Raw genomic sequence first — 13,466 nt, forward strand, 5'->3', positions numbered from 1 at the left:
GGTGGCGATACGGTCCATTGAAGGCGTTCCGTAGCCACCGCCACGTGCACAGCAGTTTTCCGTGCCCAATCATCTTCGGACATGCGCCGATGGAGACCTGAACCAAGGCGCTGCGAAGGAAGAGCGGAGAGAAATGCAGTGCGCCGCGCGTCATCAACACCCGCATAGTAGACGCGCCCTCACTGCCCGTCAGTGTCTTTCGTGTCACCTGGGGCGTCGAATAGGCTATGTTGACCGAGTCTGTTCGGATATCAGGCGGCCCAGGTGGGTCGCCGGTCAGGATGGTGATCATGAGCCAACGATGACGAGAACAAATCTAACCACGCACTTCGTGAAGCCGGAATTTGTAAGCCATCTTCCGCATGGACGCCTCGTGGGCAAATTATAGAATCTCATACAGCGCTCCGTCAGACAGAGCTTGATAAACAGATGGCGGCTCATCTGACGTTAGTTCGGCGCTTGTGCGGAGAACACTGAGACTCACAGAGCGAAGCCTACCCTCAGCACACCGGTATCTCCCTTGAACGCTCTGGCACGCATCATCTAGACCAAACGCAACGTCAACGTCGACAACCCTTCCCTAAGCGGGGAAGAGCCCACAGGGCGCGGAATTACTACTCTAAACGCATCGCAGACTAAACGTGCCCAAATGCGAGCAAGGGACCGAGTACTGGAGGTGGCAGATGAAACGCAAACGCCTCGCAATGAGTCGGAGGGCGTGCAAGGCGCGTGTCGCGTCAATGTCATTGCGAGGTCCGGGAATCAGGAACGACATGAGGCCTGGAGTTACAAGACTAGTCAATGTCTCGAATTCTTGGCGATTCATCCCTTCATCCCCTCTCCACGACATCGCTGCCAGTGAGGACATGGCACAACACGACGCGCATACGCTACCCGCAGAAATCATATTCATGGTGAGCACAGCGTGTATTGCGCAAGTATGTCGAACTCACCTTCTTGACAGATATCCGCAGCGGCCTCCACGAACGACCTCCGCACCGCGACGAAGCTCTGCCTTGTCTGCCACGCGACGCGAGGATGGGTGCTGCCCGTCATGTACGGGTCCGTAGTGCTCACCACCGCCCGCGACATCGAAACCCTCGCCGCCGCACTCACTCGCCTCACGACCGACGCACCGACCCTCGAGCACCCAGCGTCTCGCATCCGCCGACTGTGGATCGGCCCCACATGGACCCCGTCACCGCAGAAAGCACACCCTTCAGAGTCTTCCTCCCTGCAGACGCTCTCCTCACACACAGCGTGGCCGTCCCCTTCCATCCGCGCCATCCTCTCCCTCGCGACCAACCTCGACGCGCTCGCCGTCCTCGCCGCCCCGTCCTCGTTCTCCCTCGCCACTCTCTCAGTGCCCAAGACCGTACGAGCACTCACCTTAGGACCGGCACACGGGCCGCTCAATCTGAATCGGTTCCCGCACATCCGCTCGGTGACGAGCGTGAACACGATGGTCTTCGAGGACGAGCTGCGCGCGATCCTGTTCGGGGACCGGAGGTCGGCGGCGCGGCGGCGGGTGCGGATGGTGGTGCGTGGGGCGGAAGTGGGGGAGCTGGTACGAAGGCACGTAGGAAACGTGCTAGAGCAGCTGAACTCCTCTCTTGAGGTGGGGGAGGACGAGGCAGCCGGGGTGGAGGTTGTGCTGTGCGTCCCTCGATCGCCGGTCGCCGAAAGGCCGCCTAGGAGGGGGAAGGAGGGAGAGAGGGCGGGCCGATGCCACGAGGGCTGACCAGGCCGAATGGCGGTCGGTGGACGACGCTTGGGACAGCCAGCCGGACATCGTCGCCACCGTCTTTGCGCGCTGGTCACGCCCGCGCCGTGACCCAAGCACGTGTTCGTGATTGCATCCAATTTTGTGATGTCACTGCTCAGCCTCTTTCCCTCTCACGATCAGTACCTACTTTCTCTGCTTATCATAATGCATTCACAACCGCAATGAAAGGGCCCCTTGATGCGCACACCACTGCTTCACATTTTCCAGCAGGTGTGTTTGACATCAGTGCTCGATTGCAAGCTGAACCAGTCACCTTCCGACGTCCAGCCCCGCGTCCTGAACGTCTCTGCGCCGGCGTCATCCGCCATCTAAGTTTCCTGCCGAAACACCACCTCCACAGCACCCGGGTTCTCGAACCAAACCACAGCAGTGCTTAAGCAAGGCGCTGACTCCCGGTCAGACTCTAAAAACGCACTAGCCGCTCCGGAGTGCAGGTCGACGCCGGGTAGTACAAAGGTGCATCGTCGCAGCGACAATGCAGTCAAAACGCCTCCGGATCCCATATGCCACGATACTTCAGTCACGGTCAATTTGTACGCCATTATTGCCGCGTCTCGCGAGTCCGTCCGAATTCAACTGGTATGTTGGTTCCATAATATCGACGGATGACTCCACCTGACGGGTCACGGCAGGCTTAAGCTTTGAGGCCGGATACGCTCGTGTTAATTCCAATGGCTCGCAACACGTGCAGGTCAGTTGTCTCCAGAAGGCCATCGCGGACAACGGGTTCAATAACGTGCTTGTCGTCAGCCGGACTACTATGCCTCAAGTTCGAGGCAAGTACTCCGAGCCTGCCTCCACGCATGCAATAATCTGATATCTCTACAGTGCGCCGCTAACGGTACGCTAGACCGCATCATTCAATCATAACGCCCACCGCTACTCCATTGAAGGCCGCGCAGGTCGTCATCAACGTCAGGCCACCCTACTCGACCTAGTCGGCTTCAGGTACCGTCGTCACGATCACCCCGGGGCTCATTGATACTTCAGACACAGACATCGAGCACTACCCGAAGGTGCAGCGCCGGTGGGAGATCGTACAGACGGTGGTAGCCCCAGCCCGATGTATACAAACGCATGCAATAGCGTCGCCGCCCCGATTGGCACCCAGCTCGTGTCTGTTGCTGTTCGACGACAACGACGAGCACCGTGCTCTATTCTTGTGCACGATCATGAACCTCGCGTTGTCAACACAAACAACAGTCGAGTCACCATCCGCATTTATTGAATCGCTGGTATCAAGCGAAAGCGTACAAATCGTCGAGCGCGGCCTCGGCCAACAATTGACGTCCCACGTCCTCCGTAACCTCTACCACCGACCCCTCGGGGGTCATCGACTTCCACCAATGTCTCATACAACCATTATACGGCAATGCAAGTGCAACGTGCTGCAGCGTTGGATGGCTCCGCAAGACCCGCTGAACGACATAGCCCGTGCGTGTGTCCTTTGTGTTCAAATTCTTGAGTACAAGGACATCTCCGACCCCGCTTGAATATTGGGCGACGGCGGGTATGCCGACGGCGGTGCGCACACGCAATACGAGTGTCTGGAGGCAGGGGAAGCCCTCGACGCTCGGCTGCAAGCAAGAACGTGTCAGTCCCAGCACATTCTCTAGCACGTCTATGCACTCACAATATCGATGCTTTCCCAGGACATGGAGAAACACAAGTCGAGCGCGAGGTGCCGCACGCCGTGACCGAAGTGTGCCAGCTTGGGGAACGCGACGCTCGCTCGGCAGACATCCTTGAAAAACAACCACGGGTCTCCGAACACGACGCGCCGATGGTGCGTCCACGTCAGTCGCAGGCTCGTGGGCCACGCATCGGCGATGACGGTCGCGTACTGGTGTGCGAGGAACGCGCGGTCGAGGTTCTGCGGGTCACCAAGCGCGAACGGCCCATTGACGACCAGACGCCCGACGCGGCACCCTTGCAAGTTGAGCGCGTAAAGGGACACAAGGTCGCCGGAGAGCTCATCTAGCGTCTGCCACCGTGCGACTCCTCCGTTGAGGGCGCGCAAGGCCTGGCTGGAGTAGTACGCGGTGTCTGGGAGGGTCGTGGAGAGTCCCGAGAGCTTCAGCTTGCGGACGTTGGGGAAGGCCTCGACGAGCTGATGGAGTGATAGGGCGCCCGATATGCCTTGGAGCACAAGCGTGTGCACCGCGCGTGACGCTGCGACGGACGGCTCTAGATTCTTATGGGGAGCGGCGAAGGTCACGTTTTTGGCGGTGACTTCTTCGATTTCCGGGTATCTGGACAGTAGCGCCATCAACGCACGGTAGGAGATGGTGCCGTCGTCCGCAGGTTCCGCGCTCTCGTGCCAGAAGTCGACGTCAATGGCGCGAAGATGCGGGGAGACGAGCGATCTGCACAGCTGGCGCGTCCAACGTCCGTATCCCGTTATCGTAAGACGACAGAGTTTCGGGAGGGAGGAGATGGCCTGAGTGAGCGCGGGCTTGGCAACGGAGAGCAAGATCTCGAGCTCGTCCATGTCCAGGTCTTGCAGCTCCGTGGCGCGCTGAAGCACATCGACTAGCATCGACGTGCCGCACCTCTGATGAGAATATTCTCTGTCCATGACATTATCGAAGTCGTGACGCCAAGGATGGGCCTGCCGTTCGCCGGTGTCCAAGATGGAGTCCGTGATCGCGTGATCCAGGCCATCGAGTACTGCCTCAGGGGAGACGAGCCTGATCAGGCGGAGCTGGCGAAGAAGAAGCACCCGTTCGGCGCACTTCTCGGAGAGCATGAAGCGACAGAACGAAGCCAGTTGGGGTTCGGAGTTGATGGTGATAGGCCGTGCGAGCAGGCATTCGATGCCGACCTTGCGCAGGTGGCCGCACACGGTCGTCACGCTCAAAAGGTCTCGGTGGGGGAGAGAACTGACAATCGTGTGTAACACGTCGGGAGGGAGGGAGGTGAGAGACATGGTGGGCGTGAGATTGGGTGGAGACCTATGATGATTGTGAGCGCGGGGGGGGAGACGAAGGTCGTCGCAGACTTACACTGCGTGGATTGCCATGGAGAGGGACGTTCTTTAGCCTGCAGGCGAGAGCTTAATCGACGTATATACCTCATGTAATTCTCATAACCAGAAGCTGCCTAGAAACATGGTGCGTTGTATTCTGTAGACGCGATTTGCAAGAACAAGGGCGCTACAAGACCGACAACAAATATAAGATCTCGCGGAAGTAGTGTCACAGCACGTCACGCGTGACACCTTCTCGGAAAGAGGCTTCGCTTGACAACACAGACCACCCAAGACATGACGAAAGATTCCACGCTGGCGCGTTTACAGACCCGTTCTTGGTGGTCGCATCGTGCGCGTGAGCCAGGCACTCTTATTCGGGAAGATAGCTGCATTGTAGTCGTCAACACACGGATACAAGGACTCCCAGCGTCCCATGGCAGCCGCGCGAAGAGCGTACATATCACTCACATGGCAGTATCTCACTCGCATGCTGCACTAGTACCGCATAACCTCCAGCGCCGTTGCGAACATGGATAGCACTTGGACGCCCGCTTCGCGCATGCGCACGTTCGCACCACTCGCCGTCTTGTCCGAAGGTGTGCGCGTTCGCGAACGCGGTGTACACGGCCTCGATGATAGAGCGCGAGGAAGCCGGCGCAGATCTGCGTTGCAGCGAGGGGCGGCAGTGTGAGACGGAGCTGCAAGCAATCATGAAAACAAAACGCACGTCGGTAGTGATGCTTCTTACCCGTGACCACGGTCCACAACTACGGCCCGGGAGTCGGCGCTTGAGCATTGGCACTGGCGTCGTGGTCGATTTCTGCGTGAGCGGGGCAGACGGCTGTAGTAAAATCGAGGATCCGTCAAATTCAACTTCGAGATGGCAGAGGAACTTTCACCGAGCGTACCGGGGAAGTGATACAGACGCCTAAATACTCTCCCTCGTGGTAGGCATTTGCAATCGCGACACCAAGAGAGTGTGCGCTCTGGAAACACGCTGCATTTGGTACATGATCAGTGCTTGCATTGCAGTGGAGGAGGAGGAGGAGGAGGAGGAGGAGGAGGAGGAGGATATTGATATTGACTTGAGCCCATCCAGCAGTGCGTCAACACGGAGGTGGGGGGTGTAAGCGGTCGAGAGCGGTGCCGAAAACCAGGCGCCCGCGCACGGACCACTCATGAGACCCGGGGTTCGAGCCCCACAACACGACGTGTTTTTATGCAGGACGCAGTCCAACTTCGTGACCGCTTCAATGGAAAATCATGGTCATACAGGCTGGCAGTTCGGCCACCTCTGGCAGGCTCTTCTACATCGCTCCACCGCCCGCCGCTCCCGTTCCCGCCATCGCCCCGCCGTCCCCACGAGAGCGACCACGAGCCCGCCGCTTGTGCTCGCAGATCACGAACGACAGCACAAGCGCGTCAAGGATCTGCGCCAGCGACGGGTCGAAGTCGATGCTCATCGCGCGCGGGCCGAAGACGTGGTGGGCATTGTGTGCCTTCGCGACTGTCCGGCCAGACCGATCGTCGACGAGCTGCGCGGAGCGAGAGATATGAACGACGACGACCCAATGAGTGGAAACCGCCCACACCTTGAGCGAAGAAGCAGCCTCACGCGTCTTCCAGGTGTACGACTTCCCATCGGGAGCGGTGAACCTGCGCGAGCTAGTGGAAGACTAGTCAGCGACTTCCGGAAGCGTCCGACTCGAACGAAGCAACGCACCTGCCGAAGATGTTTGGCGTATCCATCCAGTCGACCATGTACCTCTCCTCTCCTCGGATGGTCACCTTGTCTCGGCCGAAGGCCCTTCGGTCCCAGACCGCGACAACGTCCCTGTCGACGTTAGTGATGGTTGTGGTGCCCGATCCGAGGGAGATGGGCGTGTCAAGATTGAACAGGAACTTGTTTGACGCGCCATCGTACACGTTCGAGTTGTGGACGCTGTTCGAGTCGAAGTGGATGTTCATCGACATGGGGGGCTCGGTGGGACCACAGAAGTTGGCGGGGGGGTTGCCTAAATGCTTGGGGAAACGAGCCCAGATCGCGGTTGGCCTGGGTTAAATGGCATGAGGCTGTGCACGATGCGTTGTGGATTAGCAGGTGTCTGTGGCCGGGGCCACGTCGGGCCCCATGGTCGACGTCCTAGGACAAGATGCCTTGGGCGCTTCGCACTGCGCTGGGCTCGGATCCGGTTCTTCCCGGACCGCCATGACTCGACGCAGGCTCGATCTCGCGCTAGTACGGCCACCTCGTTCTCCACAGGCCAACCTTCACCACCTCTGTCTTCTCGAGGCTCGTTGCTGCGACATGCGGGTGAAAACTGAAGTTATTGTTTGCGTAATCTGCAGCGTCACATGTGCTCGTGGTCGGGCTTGACATGCTCTACGACGGTCATAGATACCTGCGTTCCCCTCATATACGAAGACATGCACTCCTCCGTCGGAATCCATGATGACAGTCATGCCCCAATCACCAGGCGATGGGGTACCGATCGTCCACCTGCATCGTCCCCGGCGCGTCAACGTCGGCCTTGGACGGCCTCGCTGCACAGAGCACACCACACACCTGAAGCCATGTCTCCTCGGGTTTGGGCTCCACGAAACCAGCAGGCTGGGCAACGGCGCACGCGCCGACGACGGTCGCGAGGAGAGCGATGAATGCGGAGAGGCGCATGGCGGTGCTGGTGAGTCCCGGTTCGTACTAGGGCGTTGTGCGCGTGCGGTTGAGAGGTCCGAAGGCTCGCTGGGCGGCGGGAAAGGCAAGAGTCGGGACTCGGCAGGACGTGGGCGGCGGTGCCCCTGTTATCTTCCTGTATCTCATAGCGGGTGCCTGGTGGTCACAAGGTGGCGCGAACCATTTCAATTGGGAAGACGCCTCGGGCCGATTCTAATCTTGAGGCATCACGCAGCACTAGAAAGAAAGATGCGCAAGAGTCGGCTGGAATATATACGTTGCGCGCGATTAGTGATACATAATGGTCAACAATCGGGGTCGTGCAAGGATTCGAGTATGCAGATGTATGATAGAGTAGCGTAACGTAGACAAAGTGCGTACCGTACAGTGGTGGTGTCACAGGGATAAATAGCGAGAGAGCGGGAGAGCGAGGTGAGACGGGCTAGTGCGCGACACCGTTCGCGTGCCCATTTTGTGCTGGCGCGTCTTTGGGGGCGAGAGCGGCCGCGGCGACGGTGGTCGCGCGCGGGGAGAGTGTCACGTACACCTCTTCGATCCGGCTGTGCGACACGTCAGCGTCTGGGCTCAACCGAAAGCGAATGAGCTACTCACACAGCAGCGCCGTTGCTCTTCAGCTTGATCGCCCCATCCGCGTCGAGCTTCGCGCCCTGCGTCTTGAGCGGGAGCTGCACGTCGAAGACGGCGAGGATGTGCGCAAAGTGGCTGAACAGCAGCGCGTCGGCGAGAAAGCGCCCCGGGCACGTCCGGTGCCCGTACCCAAACGCGTACTTCATCGGGTGGAGGATGTCGGTGCGGAGCGCGGTCCCGGTCGCGTCCAGGAAGCGGTCGGGCAGGAACTTCTCCGGCTCCGGGTACTCGCTCTCGTCGCGCGAGATCGCCCAGCTGTTGGCCATGATCTGCGCGCCCTTGGGGATCAGGTGGCCGTTGTAGTGGTCGTCCTCCATCACCTCGCGCGAGATCACCGGCGCGATCGACACCCAGCGGAGGACCTCGCAGAAGACGGCGTCGAGGAACGGGAGCTGCTTGCGGTCCGTGAGCGTGGGCAACCGGCCCGCGCACACGCCGTCGACCTCGGCCTGGGCGCGGCGCATGATTTCCGGGTGCTGGGCCATCGCGAGCAGGAAGGTGACCGTCGCGGATTCGCTCTAACGTTCGCGCGTCAGCATTGATCCCACAGCGCTTGGAGCGGGCGCCGGGACGTACCGCGAGCATGCCGCCTGCGTTCATCGTCGCCGCGATCATCTTGCTCTGCTCGTCCGCACCGGGCGCGTCGATGCCCTCCTGCGCCATCACCGACGGGTGACCCGCTGCCGTGCCCTCCTTGGTGAGGTCGACGGTCATGGCCGCGGTCGCGTGCAGCTGCGTTTTCCACTCCCGCCCGAGCTTCACCTGCTTCCCGAGCCACGGGACCCACCCAGGCACCCAGGACACGACCTTGTTCAGCGGCGGGATGTCGAAGCACCGGTACTTGTCCGCGAGCACGTCGGCGGCGAAGTGCGCGAGCGCGTTCATCTTGTCGAGCGCCTCGCCGGTGCGCGCGCCGTCGTAGCCGGTCGAGACCCGGAGGAAGAGCGCGCCGAGGCTGTGGTCGATCGTTTGGGTGAGCTTCGTGCAGCCCTCGTCGGCGGCGAGCGCGCGGACGAACGCAGCGCTGGCCGCCTCGCACGCGCCGGCGTACTGCCCGACGGCGGTCGGGCCGATGCCGAGGTGGAACTGCTTGCGGGCGTGCGAGAAGACGTCGCCAGGGTCCATGAACGGGAGCGTCATCGTCAGGTTAGAGCTGGGCGCGGGTCAGCGGGGTGTGCAGGAAAGGAGGAAGCGGAGACGCACATGTCGGCCATCTTGCGCGGAGCCTTGCTCGAGTAGCGCTCGAGCTCCTTCTCGAACAATGCCTCGATCGCCTCGCGCGAGTTGAGGACGATGATTTTGGTGCCGAAGACGGTGTACAGGTTCACGTCGGAGCCTGGAGATCCGCCATGGGTTCGTCAGCGCTCGTCTCGAGGAGCGGAGAAGGGGAGAGACGAAGCCATCTCTCGCAAGTGAAGGCGCGCGCACGACCGAGCCGTCTGATCGCGCCACCTCCCTGTCCTCCGGGTGGACAGGCGACCCATGGCACATCCTCTGACGCCCTGTGCCATAGGTTGCCTGTCATCGCGGAGGACGGGGAAGCGGGAGGTCTGTCACTGTTATCCCCGCAGGAGTCTCCCTTGTCCGCTCGCCGACGTTGACCGGAGAACAAGAGAGCGCACGGAGCACATCGAGTCCCGTCTGTGCTCGTCGTCGCTTCCGAGGGCATGGAACCGCACGGCACACACCAGGTCTGGGCCCGAGGGCGAGCGTGGCGCACAATCACGCGGCGGCCTAGCGCGACACGAGCCCGAGCGTCGCGGAGCGTGGTCTGCTGGCCGCGTGAGGCCGTCGGCAGATTTTGGGTGAGGGCCGCGCTCGCGCCGGGCCAGCATAGGGAGGGAAAGCGACGAGGGGGGATACGACCACTCACCATACTTCTTGGACTGGCCGTAGAACCACTCCCACTGTTTTTGATGGGGGATGTCGAAAACATTGCCGAGGACAGGGAGTCCAGAGGGCCCTGGTGGGAGGTGGGTGTTGCGCGTGCGGAAGACCATGGCGGGGGAGAGAGAGGAGGGGAGACGCGGCGGGGGGCGGGGCGCGCAATAAGAGGGTGGAGCGGGGGAGGAAAAGGAAAGTCGGATGCGGGGGCGTGGGCCCGAGGAAGAGGAGGAGGGAGGTGCGGACGAAGACTGGGCCGCGAGGGAGCTTAATATAAGTGCGCGCGCCGGCTCCGTCTTCGCGCGCGGGATGGAGGGCGAGGGCGGGGCGAGGCGGAGGATCAGGGACGCGGTCTCGCGAGCGGGACCTGTCGGGGGCGCGGGGTGTCCGGGCGTGATCTGTGCGGATGGCAGTGCGATCTTGGGTCGGGCGTGCGAGGGCGTGTTCGGCGCGTCCGCCGAGTACCGCTAGGGCAGAGAGTTGGAGTATGGCATGGGAGGTCGTATTGGTACTCACCTGGCCCTCCTTCCACATCTTACGGCACGACCTCACAGCTCTGTCCAAGGAGCCCAGCGCTCCGCCCTCGCATTGCCGTCGTTGGAGAAGCGGTGGGCGTACGAGGCGAGACCGATGGCGAAGATGGAGAGCAAAGGCGGGGAAGCGCCCACCGTCCCTGGCCAATCGGACGGCAATGTCGCACGCGAGCGCTCGCCCTGGCCCGCTCACCGTTCGCGCGCCCGCGCTCGACGGAGGCAGCCTCGAGGCCCGTGCTCCATGTGCTTTCTCTCCTGCTTGCACCCACCCGGCGACAACCACGCGAAATCACCGGTCTCCTCTCGTCTCCCACTTGCCCCTCGTACTCGGATCCATCTCAGGATCGACACATCTGCCTGCGCATGGCTGACATTCAACACGGCGAACATTGACAGACCGCCTTGAACGTCAACGAACACAGATCGCCCCTCTAGAGCCTCTAACCTTCGCCCGCTCAAGTTGGAGCACCACCCGGACCCAAATCCTCCGGTCTGCTAGTTCGCGCCGACCCCGGCCCCGAGCGTGCATCCGCGTCGGGCTCGGAGTTGATGGACATCTAGCCCCGGCTCCAGGCGCCAGGCCTTCCAGTCATCTCGCCAGCGTAGCAACCCATCGCCACCTTGACGTCTAGATGTCCACACTCCTGTGTCCCGCAAGTTTCAAAACCGGGCGCGACGACAACCTTCTGTCCGCCACGCCAGACGGCGTTCTCGTGCAGTGTCTGTCACCAGCGCAGGTCAACCCCCCCAGTCCACCTATCGCCGCTCGCCGCGCGCTTTCTCTTCACGTCGGCACGTCGAGCGCGGGGAACGAGTCCAACGTCCAACGTTCGTCCGCGGTCCGCTGGACCTTGCTGCGCGCGGCCTTCGCGGGATGCCTTCCCGACGCAAGCCTTCCCATGCGCTGTCCCCCTCGCTGCGCCGACCCAAATTCAATATTCAGGGTCGCGCAACATCGAAGCGAACTGAATGACGTGACGTCAGGGCGGCCCGCCCCCGCGCCCAGCTATCAAATGCGTTTCAGTGCACGAACGGCGCCCCCGTGGGTGCTTGCCTGGTGGGGGCGGAGATACCGCGTCTTGTCTACGACGTGATCTATGGTGTGCTGCGGATTGGAAGCAGCACGGCGTGTGTTGCGACAAACAGCTGGCGCAAAGGTACGGGCCGCGTCCCTTGGTCGCCCGATTGCCATCTCATATAACTTATAAGGACATCGGCAGTCCGACGGTCACGTCCTCGCTTCGGAGCATGATGAGTACGCCTGCCCATCGCGACGCGCGCACAGCGGATGGGACCCACAACGACACTCGTGGCGCGGGTGCAAGGCGTGCCGCCGGTGTGGGGAACGCAGAGCCCATACGCAACGAGAGCCGAACGTCCGAGTTGTCCTGGGGGTGGGGATTGTGAGCGTGCAGAGAAGACAACGCAGCTTCGAATGTTCTCATCGACCTCCGCTTGATCCTTGAAGCGAGCGCGTAATGATGAGTGCACTTCCGGATGCGAAGACAGTGAAGAGAGCTTCTGGGCGCGCGACAAAGGTGGCCAGAGACGGAAAGGGCGGTGAAGTATGGGCACAAGGAGCGTACTATACACCTGGGAGCACACGCGTGGCCCGCTACAGCTCAGCACCCCAACGCCGAAGATTCGGAAGAGCTCGCGTCAACATCAACACAAATGAAAGATGATCATGCAGTCCTTCTCCTTCGTGTCCCAGACGCCTGGACGCGTCATATACAACAAAAAACCCCAAGCTGCAGCAACGTTGCCGGGTGCCATGAGTGACGTCTCTTATGTTCGCATACAACGAACGGCAGAAGCAACACGTCGAGTGGTGGAGAGAGCACCTCGTCAAGGTATATGCACATCGTGCACGCCCGGAGCCCATGATACGCACGGTGTGCTCTCGCGACCGTCGAACCTATGGGGTCGTCGACGAGCTGAACGACGCGTGAGTTCTATCTGACAACGACGTTCAAAAAGCCGAACGTGGCATACTTTGAGAGCGGACGCCCCGTCGCGCCGCTTCCAGGTGTAGCTCTGCCCGTTGGGCGCGACGAACCTGCGTGAACTACCTATCGAGAGGGAATTGACGATCAGGGTGGTCCGATGGATAAGGAGTGCGCCTACCGAGGCATCCACTGGGATAGCGTCATCGTCTTCTCTCGAATCGTGATCCTGTCTGTGCCATGATTGCGCTCCCATGCTCCGACGATGTTGCTGGTGGAGTCTCGGAGCGTGGTCGTCTTCTGCACGAATCCGTAAGGAGCACGGACTGTGAAGATCGTCACCCCCGTCTCATCGGTGATGTTCGTGGCCTGTACGCCGTCGGCCGCGAATGCGATCTTTCTCATCTGTGTCGACGTCGACCCGTAAATCGAAGGTCTGGTGGGAGCATTAATAGGGAGCTGCCAGCGCAATAATAAGAGGGCGCTCTGGCTTGACGTGCAGTCTGAGTCTCGACTCTCATGACGCTCCACGTGGTTGACAGCGTGGGACCGAAGGCAATACGAGATTCGCGCTAGAGCCTTTCTGTTCGCTGCCGTTTTGTTTGCTGCCCATCCCGAAGGCGTACAATTTGCCAGATGCGGAGGCCTCCGTTCATCCGGGGTCATCGCGTGTGGTAAAAATACACGGCTTGGCGACGTCCCTTGAGTCCGAGCATACCGAAAAACCAGCTCCGACACCCTCCAATACCTACAACACCGGGTTCGTTGAGGCGATCAAGTGGCGCCCTCTTGTACGCGCAGAGCCGTGATAAAGAGAGTGCATTATTTCCACAGCGGCACCGGTCTTGTCGTCGACAAGATGGACCCCGACGGGTGAGTTGTGTCCGATGCTCGGGGGTCAGACACGACGTACCTTGAGAGCGGACACTCCATCGCGACGTATCCAAGTGCAGGCAGCAGCTCCGGCCGTCCGCCGGGAACAACAACTCCAGCGCCGAGCTGATAGGAAGTATAATGGACAGCG

The 13,466-nt window shown here is 60.9% G+C and overlaps 5 protein-coding genes across 5 annotated transcripts; 1 reads left to right on the forward strand and 4 right to left on the reverse strand.

The window, feature by feature from the left end:
- Nucleotides 1-866: 866 nt before the first annotated feature.
- BXZ73DRAFT_105991 (uncharacterized protein) lies at nucleotides 867-2,724 on the forward strand (the record flags this gene model as incomplete). Its single annotated transcript, XM_048016463.1, has 5 exons — nucleotides 867-914; nucleotides 965-1,540; nucleotides 2,478-2,566; nucleotides 2,615-2,627; nucleotides 2,689-2,724. 5 exons carry the CDS (start codon nucleotides 867-869, stop codon nucleotides 2,722-2,724), a joined length of 762 nt encoding a protein of 253 aa, XP_047873107.1.
- A 300-nt stretch (nucleotides 2,725-3,024) lies between these two features.
- Nucleotides 3,025-4,808, reverse strand: BXZ73DRAFT_105992 (uncharacterized protein; the record flags this gene model as incomplete). The annotated part of the gene is made up of 3 exons (XM_048016464.1): nucleotides 3,025-3,363; nucleotides 3,420-4,740; nucleotides 4,792-4,808. 3 exons carry the CDS (start codon nucleotides 4,806-4,808, stop codon nucleotides 3,025-3,027), a joined length of 1,677 nt encoding a protein of 558 aa, XP_047873108.1.
- A 1,256-nt stretch (nucleotides 4,809-6,064) lies between these two features.
- On the reverse strand, nucleotides 6,065-6,725 carry BXZ73DRAFT_54065 (uncharacterized protein; the record flags this gene model as incomplete). The annotated part of the gene is made up of 3 exons (XM_048021108.1): nucleotides 6,065-6,292; nucleotides 6,350-6,422; nucleotides 6,481-6,725. 3 exons carry the CDS (start codon nucleotides 6,723-6,725, stop codon nucleotides 6,065-6,067), a joined length of 546 nt encoding a protein of 181 aa, XP_047873109.1.
- Nucleotides 6,726-7,873: 1,148 nt separating this feature from the next.
- On the reverse strand, nucleotides 7,874-10,079 carry BXZ73DRAFT_81203 (cytochrome P450; the record flags this gene model as incomplete). The annotated part of the gene is made up of 5 exons (XM_048023457.1): nucleotides 7,874-7,991; nucleotides 8,044-8,597; nucleotides 8,656-9,232; nucleotides 9,283-9,415; nucleotides 9,953-10,079. The coding sequence occupies 5 exons, from the start codon at nucleotides 10,077-10,079 to the stop codon at nucleotides 7,874-7,876; spliced, it is 1,509 nt and encodes a 502-aa protein (XP_047873110.1).
- A 1,619-nt stretch (nucleotides 10,080-11,698) lies between these two features.
- BXZ73DRAFT_105996 (uncharacterized protein) lies at nucleotides 11,699-12,847 on the reverse strand (the record flags this gene model as incomplete). Its single annotated transcript, XM_048016465.1, has 5 exons — nucleotides 11,699-11,735; nucleotides 11,796-11,884; nucleotides 12,299-12,433; nucleotides 12,492-12,555; nucleotides 12,624-12,847. The coding sequence occupies 5 exons, from the start codon at nucleotides 12,845-12,847 to the stop codon at nucleotides 11,699-11,701; spliced, it is 549 nt and encodes a 182-aa protein (XP_047873111.1).
- Between the last annotated feature and the right edge of the window lie 619 nt (nucleotides 12,848-13,466).

This window comes from Epithele typhae, assembly GCF_022376455.1.
Source record: "Epithele typhae strain CBS 203.58 chromosome Unknown BXZ73scaffold_75, whole genome shotgun sequence".
In the NCBI taxonomy this organism is placed as follows: domain Eukaryota; kingdom Fungi; phylum Basidiomycota; class Agaricomycetes; order Polyporales; family Epitheliaceae; genus Epithele; species Epithele typhae.